The 15,135-nt window shown below is 29.8% G+C and overlaps 1 protein-coding gene across 1 annotated transcript; it reads left to right on the top strand.

Moving 5' to 3' along the window:
• Positions 1 to 14,131, top strand: LOC118193711 (uncharacterized). The gene is made up of 3 exons (XM_035364839.2): positions 1 to 237; positions 5,355 to 5,552; positions 13,673 to 14,131. Exons 1-3 carry the CDS (start codon positions 235 to 237, stop codon positions 13,985 to 13,987), a joined length of 516 nt encoding a protein of 171 aa, XP_035220730.1. The 5' UTR covers positions 1 to 234; the 3' UTR covers positions 13,988 to 14,131.
• The last annotated feature ends 1,004 nt before the right edge of the window (positions 14,132 to 15,135 follow it).

Raw genomic sequence — 15,135 nt, 5'->3', positions numbered from 1 at the left:
AGATAAAGCATGATAAAGTAGTGCATCAGCCCGAAAAATAAGTTTATATCGGCATCCGTCTTGTAAATTTTAACTCCTTAAAATATTTTGTTGGTGAGCCCAAAATAAAATTAAGAAAAGTGCTTGATAATTATATTCGTTTCATATTTTAAGTCTGTATTTTCAATATTCGACAGAACACGGAAGATTAGCCATTTTTGACTTGATTGTCCAAGTACAAGACATTTTAAAGAAATGGTATGATTAATTTGATTTTTAAATACGAATTCACGTAAAAGTAGTTAGACACTTTAATATTTCGAAAATAATGTTGAAAATTCTATTGCTTTAAATTAAAAATATGAAATTTTTTTAAACAGTTAATTTTTTCATTCTAAGTATTTTCTCCATACAGTATTTAGTTTCAAAACTAGTATTTTTGCTACTAAAGGGAAAATTATATTGCAAAAGGTCTTTGAAATTAGCTCACTACAAATCATCCGTTTTTTAACATTTACAGTGACTCACATTCGTTTTCAGACGCTTGTATGTTTCAAAATGTATTTATATATGTACTGAATATTGAAACGCAGATTCCGAATATCTTTTGATATATTTCTTGATTTTAAGCCTCGTTACAAAATAAATATTACCAATATATTTCTTGCAGTATTATATATAAAAAGCGTTAATGAATAACTCGCATAATTCGGAGGCTTGAATGCTTTGTTAATTTTTGGCAGATTTATTTTTTGTTGTCAATAGAAATGCTTCATAAGAATTATCGTCTGTAATTGAAAATTTTTACTTGTTTAACAAAATGTAAAATTAATTCCATATTTGAAGTCAACATGGCAAGACTCTACAAATTAAAGACATGTTCTGTAGAAATTTAATTATGCATCATTTTTGAAAATGGCAAAAATATCCGAAATATCGTTTAATGATAAAGGTAACGCTTGAATATGTTATAAAATGAGTGGCACTGAAGTCTGGACCGCATTTTAAGCTAACATCAAGGATTCGGAAATTGGTCCTACGAAAACTTAGACACGGTCCTAAAATTAGTAGTATGAAACTTGCAGTCTTTCTTGTACGAAGTAAAGGAATTTATTGTAATCACGAAAATCTTCGCGTATCATGTTTCAACGAAAATCGATTTTGACCAAACGAAAATCGATTAAATGCAATTTAATGATGTTTTCGTCGGACATCTCTACGTAATGACAGAATAAGTGACTGTTTTCCCAAATTGGATTAAAAAATTGATTTAAAATAGATTCAGAAGAGGGTTTTTTGTGACGTTTGTGCCTACGTACATATCTTGGCATAACTCAAAAACGAGTATCCGTAGAACACTGAAATTCTGTATATAGGACTGCTGTAACATGTAGTTGTGCACCTCGCTTTTTCGTTGCAATTGGCTGCACCAAAAGTGTGTATATATATATATATATATATATATATATATATACCATTTTGTTACTGGTCTCGGTGAGATCAGTTTTTTATTATGTTAGTAAATTGAGCATTTTTTTTTGGCTTTAAAAATAGTTGAATTATGTTGTTCTTATCCTCTGGTTAAGGTTTTTATGCCTTTAGTTTATCCGCATGCAATAGTTGTAGTATTATCAACAATTTTAAAGCTGTTTAATTGCGTCTAGGCCTATTTTTTGTTTACCATATTAGGCACATTTCTTACATTGAAACTTGGCAGAATAGTGAATTCATTCAGTTTCTGCACCTTCAATATTTTTTTTTTTTTTTTCGGCGTGGGACCAAAAGTAAACTTTTAGTTTTGCGCACCGAAAAATCTGCCTTCATGCCTACTGGCCCAGTTTCTTGTTTTTGCATAGAAACTCTACATTTAATTGTAAAAATTGTTCTTTAATTGTTTTAACAGTAATTGGTGTTTTTTTCTATATTTTTCAATTTTTAATGAAGATATTTTGAGTTTTTATGTATTTTTGCCTTGCCGTGAAGTGAGAAACGAATTAATTTAATGAGAAATTTAATGAAATTTGAGGAACTAAGTCTAAATGAAATACAGCAAAAATGCATATAATTTAATATTTCATACAAGGAAGTCATGTGGTGTCCGCATCAGACTTTTTTAAAGAAGGGTTGCAATAAAACTTAACCCTGAAATTGTTAAAAGTCATTAGGTTACCTGGAAACATTTGGCGATAAGACTAATTAAAATTTAATGTATTTGGAGACTTAAATCTGAAAAACCTAATCCCTATGTTAAACACGGGGGGGGGGGCAGGCGTAAGGATTTGAGGATATTTCGTCGCCTCTGGGTTGAGAAATTTAATTTTTATGGAAAAGAATTTAGATCAGTTTAATTGACGAAAATCTGAAAATAGCTGCAATAAAGAATTTGAATGTATTTTGCATCCAGTTATTCTAATGATTCTAAGCATACAGCTCTGAATATTCGCTTGTGATTACTATTTGTCTGAAGTTGTAAACGTACCTCCATATTTTTCGGACTTAAATCCTGTCGAACATATATGGATTGAATTGGAGAAAAGAATTAGATAACATATTTCTTCGGAACCTCTACTGAAAGAAGGTCTTACGGAGAAATAGAACATTCTTAGATGAAAATATTATTTGAATTTATGCCAAAGTACATGAAAATTGTACGTTTAGCTAAACGATGTCCAATGAAATAATAAATGTTCCGTTATTTTCATGTTTTTATTAAATATAAATTCCTCTTTCAAAGTTATGCAATTTCCTTTTTGGAACGTTTTGAATAAATTATTTTTAGCAAGTGTTTTGAATAACTTATCAAAACATGAAAGTTTTTAAAAAGTATATAAAAAAGTATATATTAAAAAGTATATATAAAAGGAAAATAATCATTTCGCTTAAATATTTATAAATTATATTTGCAAATAAAAGTTAAAAGCATAGTCGTCCAAAAACAAATGAGAGCCACTGTCAGTTTTTATCAGCATTTAAGATTGAAATAATTGATTGATCTAAATAAGTTTCCTTGAGTTTTCTTATAATTTCTTTCATTATCATTGCATCTTTAAGATCCCTCTCTATCATAATTCCGTAAACAATACTTAATTTGAGAACTAAAAAAAATGTTATGAAAGCTACTGAGTTGATTAAAAAAAAAGCATTTAGTAGATTTTTGGTGTACGTATTGGTCCAACCATCACAAAATTCAAAATGAAAGCATATTTGAGAAATTACTAGTTATCTGGTGAAATAAAATATGATTTAGTCATAAATAAGGAAAAAATCTTAGTATCTCAGACTTTCAGTCGAACATTACTAATCATACAGAAATCGTGTTCATGATGAAGTTATCAACATGGTAAATAATGTCTGATGACTATAACGCGTGTTAAAAAGAAATCCTTTATATTCACTATGACTTCAAGCTGACCATAAAGAAAAGTTCGAAAATAAAAAGTTTAATTCTTACATTGTGGCATACCGTTAACGAAATTTTTTTAACCTCTGTGAAAGATGTCGTCAATGTTTAATTACAAAGAATACTGCCATTGCGGATGAAAAACAATATTTGCCAATTAATTTCTAAAGTATAATAATTTTAGGTTAAGGCAAATATTTCTATAAATTTCATGAAATTTCATAGCAAAAAGAGGATATTCTTTTTCAGCCCTGTAAGAATTTTACTGAAGTATTTTCAATTATAAAAAATCCGTAATTTCGTAGAAATGAGTCAGTTCATAATAAATCACTTGTTTATAAGCTCACTTAAACAAAAACGAAATAAAACTTTTATCATTATAATGATTACACAAGACATTTTAAAATCACGAAATCAAAATTCATGGGAATCCTTAGCTATTTTTAGAGTTTAGAAGTAGATTAAAGAAATTGAAAATAGCTTCATTGTAAGAATTTCAAGCAATTTATTAAAATTTCACGTACCTCTTCATCTTCGAGAAAACAGATATATTTCTCTAATCGCTTATATAAAAAACATTTCAACTATTTTTTTAACCAATTTCAGGTTATCCGAAAGCACTTCAAATTTAAATAACTGAATAGTTGATCTAAATTTCTTTTCATTCAATTTCAAGTTAGCCATGGAATTTCGCTCCATTTCTCTTCATATTTTATATAAATATCGAAATTACTTTTTACTTCGTTACTTTTTAGGAAACATATTATACGTACTAGCCAACAATGTCAATAGGAAGTATGAAATTTTGAGTAATTCAAGAACCAAAATCAGAAGTTTTAAACACTTACACATATATAAGTATTTAAAACTTCTGATTTTGGTTGATAAATGATATATAATAAGATAAGTATGGTTCCAGATTGTTTAAAAGAAAATCAGTAATCAGGAAAATTAAGGTATTCAGAAAGTGAGAAGAAATTATGAACAGTATTCAGGAAAACTGAACTGTAAAATGAGCTACCTGAAATTTAACATTCTGCAGATGAATCAAATGAGAAAGTTTCATGAAAATCAGTAATCAGGAAAATTAAGGTATTCAGAAAGTGAGAAGAAATTATGAACAGTATTCAGGAAAACTGAACTGTAAAATGAGCTACCTGAAATTTAACATTCTGCAGATGAATCAAATGAGAAAGTTTCATGAATGAGACTCTAATGTTAGAGAAACTATTTTTTTAAAAATTTAACAGAATATCTGCCTGCCGAAGAAGATGAATTCCCTCATATAGGACAGAAACGGACTCATATTTGTGTTACCATACGAGAAAACATCCATGCAGCCAGTTCATTAGCTGGAATTCTTACCGTGCCAAACTACCTGCATCCCTGGTCTTGAACACTCGGACAATATTTGGTCCTAAGCAAAAATCTCTCCATAATTTAATTGTCCTGAAATTTCATAACATCACATCAATATCAAGATACAAGTCCTATCAAATATATTTGTACACAATTAGAGTATAAAGTCTAACAAAAAAACACTTCTTTAAACAATAGTTGAAAATTGTAATTCAAAATGAGTGCGTTAAAAAATAAATGTAAATTTTAAAAAGTTAAATACAAGCTTAACAGATTAAAGTGCGTTTTAAAAATAATAATTCCGAAACCTGTAGAACAATTTTAAAAAATAATTCTTAAATTTATATTTGATTGGGTATTAAGTACGTTATTACTTCTGACAGTGTTATTTTACATATTTATAACTATTTATTTTAAATTTATAGTTCATCGGTGGTTATATTATCAGTGGTACCTAAAATTTAAGTATTCAGACACAAAAACGATTATTTTTTTCTGATATAGCAGTTTAATATGTTTATTTTCATGAAAGGCAATAGCATGGGATTAGTTTTATTAGATACATGCATATTGCATATTGCACACATGCATATTGTAGGTTACATTACTTTTACAGCGACGTCTAAATCCAGACTCCAAATCTCAAAGCAGATGCGAGATGGTGATCATTATCCTAACTTTCATTCTCTGCTTTGTGTTCTTTTTCATTTCAATTCTCGCCAGCTCAGCGAAAATGATTTCTCAGATATGGTGGCCTATTGCAGTTTTCTGTGGCATCTCGTCCTTAGCAATTTGTTCTGTCTGTGTAACTTTTGTAAGTAGACTTTTAATCAAGTTATGTGTTTAATAATTTCATTATTAGAATTTTAACATATGATAATCATTACAATAATAATGCCACAGGTTATACAAAAAATATGAATATTTTATGTATATTTTTTGTATAGCCTATGACAACAACAATTTTTGAACGACGATTTTTGAAATATAGACATGCTATTCGAGGTATTGAGGTTCTGTTCAGTTCAGCTAATAAAATTAATTCTACAATAAAAAGAGGCCAACCAGTAGCCGATCGGATAAGACCACTAACACTGGTAGCTCAGCCTGGGTCAAAACCCCAAATAAAAAGTTGCTGCATAGCATTTTCGTGTTTCTTCATGTCTGTTAAAGTGAATAAGAACCAGTTTCCCTTAGAAAACATCTTCTCTCCCTTTAGGCAAATATCCCTAATGTACTTTGCCGTAATGTAATAAAATAAAATCCTTAATAAAATGATAAAGAAGATACAGATGCCATTCCAAAACCTCAAATCCGCCAAATAGTAAAATGCTTCTCGATTTGATACGGATTTGGTTGTAAGTAAGCTCTAGTTTTATCTTTTACATAATGTTAATAAGAGACAGAGTTTGCTCTGCTGTCTGTGTGTTTCATTAGGCAGAAACAGAAAGGCTCAAAGCTACGGAATTTGGCCTGCAGCTAAGTAGTGTTAGATCTGATTGAATTATTAAGTTTTAGTCACAACAAACAAGGGCCTTTAAACTAAGGATAAAGACACCTCCATAGAAGAATTTTTAAGAGAAATTTACCCCTATTCATGTTACTCCTGGGGGAAAAAAACACAGAAACTGCTATGCAGTCTCCCATTCTCTGAGAACTGAATCCAGGTTGAGCTGCCAATGTTGAAGAGTCTTACTGCTTGTGGTCGTAAATTAAAAGTAAAAAGCATAGCATAAGAGTAATATTAGATAGCTCCAAGAAGCCTTACCATAGTATTTTAAAGAGATTTCCACCATTTCCTACCTTTCTCATAAATTAAATAAATTATTCCTCAGACCTTAGTCTTGCCAGTAGTATGAAACAACTGACTCATGGCCATTTCAGCCAATGCTGCTGATATGGTGACTTTTCATTCGGTGAACGATTAGCCGAAAGAGAAAATTGTATACTTTTAACCGAAACTTCTCCTCCCCCACATATATAGAGAGGGTGCAAGTAAATACATACATAGGGTGCATACATAGGGTGCAAGTAAATAAATTCTTACCATTTAAGTCAAGGCCTCGCAACTTTGTCCCTTTATTCTGACGTTAACTTTTTCTTCAGACCGATGTCTTCAACTGGCTTACATTTGCCAACCATTCTCCAAAATTAACATATTATTTAATTTTACTAACTGCTACAGAACAGAATACTTACGTTTTCTTCGTCTGAACGTATTTTAAATGAAATTACTCAGCATACAATACAATTTATATAGATTTCGTCATGCTTAAAAACCAAATAAAGTTGAATTGGAAAGTCTAAAAATGTTATTCTTTGTAACACTGATTTAAAAAAAAAAACAGACACATTAACTTAAAATAAAATTTAGGGACATATAAATAACTCCCTTCCTTAATAAGTATTAATAGTAATTAGTTCTTTCAATTAGCCTGATATTTTTATCTTTGACATAATATTTGCAAAAAACAGTAAGACAACGTTAAAGCTTTAAATTTTTTCCTAGGAAGATGGTGCTTTCATTAAATTAAATTTTATATCAGAAATTATTAAAATCATTTCACTGCTATGTGTTATGACTTCTAATTATTATTTAAAAGTAAAGCGAAGCAACAAACCTAACATGTATGGCAAATGGCTGCATTCTGATTTTTTAGTTCAAATTACATGTTTGATATTTCAGCGTTAGATACAGAAAATACAATCAGCATTAATAAATAGTTAAAGCTTTCTAATAACATTGAAAACAGTTTTTAAGAAAATATTTCTCAAATTGACCTACAGCATAAGAGAGAATTTGGAAGATAGATTCAAACTCATTTTTCACGTAAAAAGATGTATAAAATGTTAATTTAAAAAAAAAAAAATATTATTTATGCAAAGCATTCCAATGAAATGACAAAATCACTTAAAAGACTGAGTATTTAATAAAAATATATTTCTAAAGTATAAGATTTACATATCTTTCTACACATTTTTGCAAGAACAATGATTCCAAAATTGTATTTCAGCTTATTAAAATTTTCATCATTTCAGAAAATGCGAAGCTCCTGAATCAGTTGACTGTATAGCCGTTGTCTTACTTTTCTCCAGATTTAACGTAAATGAATAATGATTTAAAGCCAGTTCTCCTTAAAGGTCTTCCACTAAGGCATGCTCCCTTTCGGCAGATAGTGCTTTGCCAAAAGCTATTAAACAAACTGAAAATGCGAGGCACTGGTAAGTCTCGATCATAATTTGTTGCGATATGGTCGAAGATTTTATAATTCATCAAAATTTGATAAAGCGAACTCGCTTTGAAATAAGCAGTTGTTTTAGTTATGAAACATACAATTAAAATTTAGTGAAAATATCTTCGCGCTAACAAGCTGCGGAATTTGGCCTGCAGCTAAGTAGTGTTAGATCTGATTGAGTTATTTAGTTTTAGTCACAACAAACAAGGACTTTCAAACTAAGGATAAAGACACCTCCATAGAAGAATTTTTAAGAGAAATTTACTCCTATTCATGTTACTCCTGGGGGAAAAAACACAGAAATTGCTATGCTTGTTTATATAGATCACTAACGTTATCTTTTTAATAATATTACTAGGTGTACAATAATTTCAAAATGATTAAAAAATTTTATTTTAATCATTTGAAATTTCAAAATAATTTAATAATAATGAAATTTCAAAATGATTTCGTACAGCTCGTAAAATTGTCGATAGATTTGAAAAAATGTGAAAAATTAAACGATATTTTTATGCAAAACCGAGCTAAGCTGATAGCATTTCGAACATATTTTCAGTCATAAACGATACGGTTTTTTGCAAACCGTGCTACCATTTCAAGCATATTTTCAGCAATTTCTCTTCATCTTGCGCTTTCCATCTTCCCTTGCCTTTATTCTTTCCCTAAAATTGCGTGTGGATTGAGAGCAGAGAAAAATCTGCGGTTCTACTTTTCAAAACGAACAACATTCTTTACTTGAGTTTAAAAACTATTTTTGTTATTCTAAAGATTCTAACATCGTTTTCCGGATTTTCTTTATTCTTTTTAAAATCAGTTGTCAATTATAAAATCATAAACAGATAAAAACGGAAATTCATTATAAATACTCTATTTTCCAGCCGAATAAAATATGTTAAGTGCCGAGTAGAAAAGTTTAAAATTTTTTGGAGTGTAACTCTCCGGCAGAATAGCAGCAATATGAATGATTTATTTTTGTTTATAACCAGTAACATAAGTTCAGAATCTATGAAATTTTTGTCAGTTTATTTGAAATGTTTCTGTTTAACCACAAACACTATTCTGCTTTTAATATGATACAATTTTCAAGTTGCGGGTCTGCTGAGGTGAAAGAACTATCCAAAATAGGTATCTTGAGCTACATTAAGAACATTGATAAACATAGGATAGATATGCGCTCCTTCCCTCCTTGGAAAATTACTTCTCTACTGGGCAAATTATTGGCAAAAGCAGCGCAAATCTGCTAGTGGGCTCCAGATTACAGACAAAAAATTGCAAAATTATGAATTTCTCATACTGTTCATCGAATGGACTGACAAGATACCATAGTTAAATTTTCAACAAAAATTTCAGTGTGAAATACCTTGTCTTTTAATCTCCTTTTCTTGTCCAATCCCCCTTTTTTCACCTTTAATAATACATATTGTGGTGCAATAATTTTTAAACGATTAATTCTTGAAGCAAAGGAATTATGCTTTTTTTCGTGTACATATGCGCGTTCGATTTTAGGAGTCCGCTTTTGATCTTCTTGCTCAATATTTTAGACACTAAGTTGTATACAGTTTCAATAAAAGAATTTGGAATTCAGCAAACTACTCAAAACCTTCCATAATGTAGATGGGTATGTATATACTATATTGAACAAATTCTTAGGGAAGAATGATAATAAAGATTTGCGTAATGTTGTGAATTTACATTGGTCAAACTAAGAGAGCCTTAAAATTTCGCGTTTAAGAATATGGGGCATATGTTAGGAAAAAAGAAGCACAGAAATCCTCCTTTGTCCAACGCTGTTGGTCAGAAAATTACATTTTCCATTTTTCTGCAGCCAAAGTTATTTTTAAAAAAATCTTCCATTAGTGAATTAGATTTTCTAGAAGCGTTTCACTTTCAAAATAAATATAGCTAAATAACCTAATTCCAATCCATGTTATCCACAGGCTTTAAGGAAATTACATTTTAGTTTTCTTGTTTCATCAATAGACGGGGTCAGTAGCTTGACTTCTTTCCAGGAATTCTTATCTTATCACCATATTCTATCTTGCTCATTTGCATTTGGGCAGTTAAATAAGTTCGTTCTGTATTTAAACCATCGAAACTAGTCTGCAAAATTTACATTCGGCGTGTTATTTTAACCTCAATTTTATTCATTTATTAAAGTAATTCGAACTAATTTGTATCAAAGGAAAAGGTCTACAAATCAGACGTTTCCTATCGAAAATATATCTACAACATTTAAGTTGAAAAATTCCATTAATAACCCATGTAATTGAATCTGGTCTAAAATCTTAAAAATATATGAGATAATTTAAATAACTTAAAAATACATGGGATATGATTTTACGTTAATATGTGCTGTGTTTTTCTATCTGAAAGCATAGAGTTAGATAGCCTATAGTTATATGCAATAAACGTCTATTGCATAGTTTACTGGCATCTTTAAAAGAAAAGACGTGTTATAATAGTTGGCTATCAGGATGGCCGAAAATGTTTTACTCAAATGTTTCAAAGAGATAAAATCTAATTCAAAAAGAAAAGTTTCTGAAAATACTCAATATTTTTTCAAATAATATAAATTAAAATAGTAAAACCTAGAAATCTTTTACAATATGTGACTATAAAAACCATTGAAATATTTGTGACAGACGCATTAAAATTCAACTTAGAGATGAAAATCTATATATATATGTCAGCAAAAACATTTCAATGTTTGCCGTAAAATCTAGACTATACTTACGAATACAAAATAATAAATATGCGTGCCTGGTCGTGAATGTTTCAAGAAAGCTTAACTGAATTAAATTCGAATGAAAAGTTAAGGTTATATTTTAGATCTAAATGTAAAAGCAATTAAAAAGGATGAAATAGTCATACGTTAGAGCTAAAAATAAATTTCAGTTTTAGAAGTCAAACAACACAATTCAGCGTTATATTTGCAGATTTTCACTAGTTTAGCACTAGTTTTGATACTTTTACCTAACCATCATCCTCAGCTGGCAAAGTACAAATTTGTACTTTGCCAGCTGAGGATGATGGTTAGGTAAAAGTATCAAAACTAGTGCTAAACTAGTGAAAATCTGCAAATATAACGCTGAATTGTGTTGTTTGACTTCTAAAACTGAAATTTATTTTTAGCTCTAACGTATGACTATTTCATCCTTTTTAATTGCTTTTACATTTAGATCTAAAATATAACCTTAACTTTTCATTCGAATTTAATTCAGTTAAAGTGCAAATTTGTATTTTGCCAGCCTGAGGTCCTCGTTCATTTGCACTCTATTTTTTTGTTCATGAAAGCTGATTGTTAATTGACTTCTAAACTGATACTTTTTCCGCGTGTTACTTTAACCTAAATTAAAAATAAATTGTTAAAATAAAATTGTGAAGAGACAAATTGCTGAACAATCGATAGTAATACCATTAACAAGTCGTAATACCATTAACGACTAGTAATTCACCCGTGTTTGTTGCTGAAAAATCTGATCTCCGGAATTTTTTTTTTTTTATTGCAGAGGGTGATTTATATAAGTAACTCTTTAAAGTTCTCCACAAAAATAGACGTAGCCATAATTATTTAGTACAAGAAAACGTAGTAAGCGAAAAAAGCACAGTGAATGTCCTGGAAGTATAAAAATAATGGTATAAGTGATAAAAATTGAACTAAAATAACGAATTAAGATGTACTATCTATTAGAAGTAATAAGATAATTGTGGCATGAGTAGAAGAAGCAGTGCATATGGCTGGGATGAAAGGTGAGAATTCATACTAAAGTACAAAACGCGAAAATATGCCAAATCTATTTTACGGCTAATCGGCGCTCAAAACTAAACATGAACATGATGCTAGAAAACACCGAAGCCTTTGTAAAATATAGGAGTAATAAATGCCAGCATTGAAACCCAAACGATATTAAACTGTATCTTTAAAGCTGTGGAAGAAAACATTTGTGTAAAATTAATTCAAATAATATATACCATCCAACCAACCAATCTACCTACCTTAAATATTTACCCTATTTTTTTCCCTTTCCATGATTACATATGGAATATATAACAGGTAAAATAACAATTATAAGAAAATATCTGAATATACGCAAGAAATTATAAACTTTGAAAATGTAAAGTGAAATTCGTAGCAGTCTCTAAAAAAGAAGTAAAATGCTATAATTAATAAAGGTGGACTACGTGGACTAATATAAATAAAAAATTGTACAATAAGTAAATTAAAACAGAACTATAAAATATAGTCTACACCTAAAATTAAGTAAAATAAAGATTTGAGTGTAAAATTGTAATGTTTAACTAATAAGGTAAATTCAGAGCATGCTGAAGATTACAAAGATTAAAAATGCATGGAGAAGATAAAAAATTTATAACTAATTATTAAATAAAGACCATGCGAATGAACAATGAAAGTTGGAAATAAGAACGCAAAGGGAATTATTAAATAAGGAGTAGAAGTAAATGAGAATTAACAATTGTAGAATAAGCAATTCGGAATACGATGAAAAAAATACTGACGTTCAAATTCCCAAAAATTATTTAAAATAATTAGAGAAATTCCATATTACACCTCCAGCCAATGACCAGGCTGTTTCACACTACTCTTATATTAAGTTGTTACTATTTAAATCTTTGAGGAAGCATGCAAACGAAACAGAAGAGCAAATGCACTATATATATATTTATAGAGTATTATTTTTCGTCATGAAATCTTGAATGTGTGCTACATTTTGCGATTTATGACAGCAGAATGCATACGGAACTTCTTTTAATACTTTGAATGGCTTAGCGTTAGTTTTCTCCAAAACATTGTGGACTTGTCGCGTCATCTAAATACTGACTAGTTACGAAAGATCTTAGTTGATAATTTGGGTAGATGTTCAAAAGTATACAATACAGTTAACAAATTATTCTAAAACTTAACAGCTTTATTATAATCATGTTGAATCTTCTTCCAAATACCTTTAGGATCTTTAGTAATTAGTCAACAATTAGTCGCGTTTACACTCGTGACGTGGTCTGTCAAGAATTTTTTATTCGGGTGACATAAAAACCAAAGTGTTAAACGTGTACACTATTTTTTCCCCAAGCTTGTTCTGTATGTACCCCTGCCAGCAGCCGAATGATTAAATAAAATTTTCAGACACTAGTAGTTTTTCTAGATTCTATTCCTAGTGGAAAGAATGGCTGCTTAAACTTTATACGTTCAATAAAAAAGTAGGAAACTCTGTATAATAGCAGCTTAGTAATGTGTTTTATTTTCTTGTGAACTTACTCATAATTGATATATTAGTCACAGTTAAATATGCAGGAAAACAAAAATTAGTGCTTCTGATTTAACTTAAACGTTTCTTAGAATCTCGCATATAAATTTTTTAACTTTTAAAGAGCAAATATTACTTTAAAATATTATATACCTGAAGTAAGCGCTGGAAGTAATGAATCGAAACACGACTTAATGTTGGAAGTAATAAAACAAACGCATGAAACCTAAAAGCTATTTAGACACAAATGAAAATTTGTCACAGGCAGAGAATTTACTTATCAATGATAACTAATCTTAACTCGATCTTCTGTATTTATAACCGTGTATAATTTTTCTTTCTTTAATTTTTAATTTTCTAAAAATCATGAATTATTATTCTGATGTATGTTAAAGTATTCTGCCCAAACTTTGATTTTTAATATGTCTTTATAGTCAATGATTTATCGTCAAGATGATCTCCTACATGACGACTTTACAGAGGTTTCAGTGCAAAGAATTGTATCAAAATTTTCTCGAGGCAAGGAAAGAAATGTGCAGAACAATGAAGGATTAGATTTCGGAGACAACAGTTGCACTGAAGTCTCCGGACGAACTATGACTGTCAGTGACAGAGGTGATACGGCCATGTTGGAAGATCTTCGAAACAAAATCAAGAATGAAATATTTCCATCTTCGTCTTCACAAGGGGCTGGAATATTTTATGTGAAAGGCAGCGAAATTCAATCTATAGAGCTCCAAGAGTTGTAAAGATAATATTTTGATATTCCTAGTTTGAAAGCTAAAACTCTTAAAAACGTAGTAAAGATAAAAGTGTTTTATACAGTTTCAGACTTTCGGCCACTGTTATGCAACACATGAATTCTTTTTTTGTTAAACGCCAATAAAACTAATCTTTCAAAATTTTGAGTCAATATTTGTGACTGCTTTTTCTGGATTCGAGCAGGTGAAGATTCGAAATTTTGAATCGAGTCTTTCGAGGGATTCAAAAATTTGAATGCTGCATCCCTAAAACAATTAATATGAATTTGATTAACTTATTTTCAAAAGTGATAAATTTCTTTTTTCACATGGATTAAGGATTAAAGATTCTGTAAGAAAAAAAAATTGAAGACGATGTTATTTAGAATATATATAACGCCAAAATAAATTTTGGACTCAAATGGAAAAATTAAAACGTGTTTCTTAAATAGCACAATATTAAATATTAAATTCTTCAATAAAATCCCCTCCAGGCATTTCTTCTCTCTTCCCTTCTAAAAGTTTCTCCAAACTTTAAAACGAATCGAAAGAAAAGAATCCATAAGGAAGGAAAGAATTCATTAAAATTCGCATGTAAAATGTCAATATTTCTAGTTCGATGACTCAATGCACAGAACTTGTAGATTCTTAATCAAAAAGGAGCGGCCGACCTCCAAAGAAAAATACGCCACTCAGAGAAAGCCTAGAATTCTTAATAAGCACATGTGCCCAATGGATAACATTATACTAGGCGAAAATAATTCCGGTTCAACAAGAAACATAATGAAAGAAACGCCACAGCAAATGGATGTTTCCTTTGGTTCAAGAGTATTATCACTCACTTTCCTTATTTTCATGCACATGCACCTGATACACATGATTTCTTTACTAAGTGATGGCCAAACTACGAGTCTAAATCCTTTCAGAGACTGCGAATATTTACGAAAGTGTCTCTGAATTTTTCTTTTAATAATGTTTGTATTTAATATCAAAATATCCTTCTCAATACTTAACAACTACATGAAATTTTTGACATATTTGACTTTTCAAAAAAGACATTATCAATGCACATAACTCCAAAGTACAAAAGTTGTCCTGTATGGTAATGAAGGTAATAAGTACGGTTCATAGGAAAATGTTTATTGTACATATGATTT

Source organism: Stegodyphus dumicola, chromosome 9, assembly GCF_044657685.1.
Source record: "Stegodyphus dumicola isolate Sdum_Otavi_A_Nest chromosome 9, ASM4465768v1".
In the NCBI taxonomy this organism is placed as follows: domain Eukaryota; kingdom Metazoa; phylum Arthropoda; class Arachnida; order Araneae; family Eresidae; genus Stegodyphus; species Stegodyphus dumicola.
The sequence above is the reverse complement of the archived record's forward strand: the minus strand, read 5'-3'. Positions and strand labels throughout refer to the sequence as shown.

Coding starts and splice junctions, on each gene's coding strand:
- LOC118193711 (XM_035364839.2), top strand. Junction 5,553..13,672: donor GTTCTGTCTGTGTAACTTTT/GTAAGTAGACTT, acceptor ATGTCTTTATAG/TCAATGATTTATCGTCAAGA.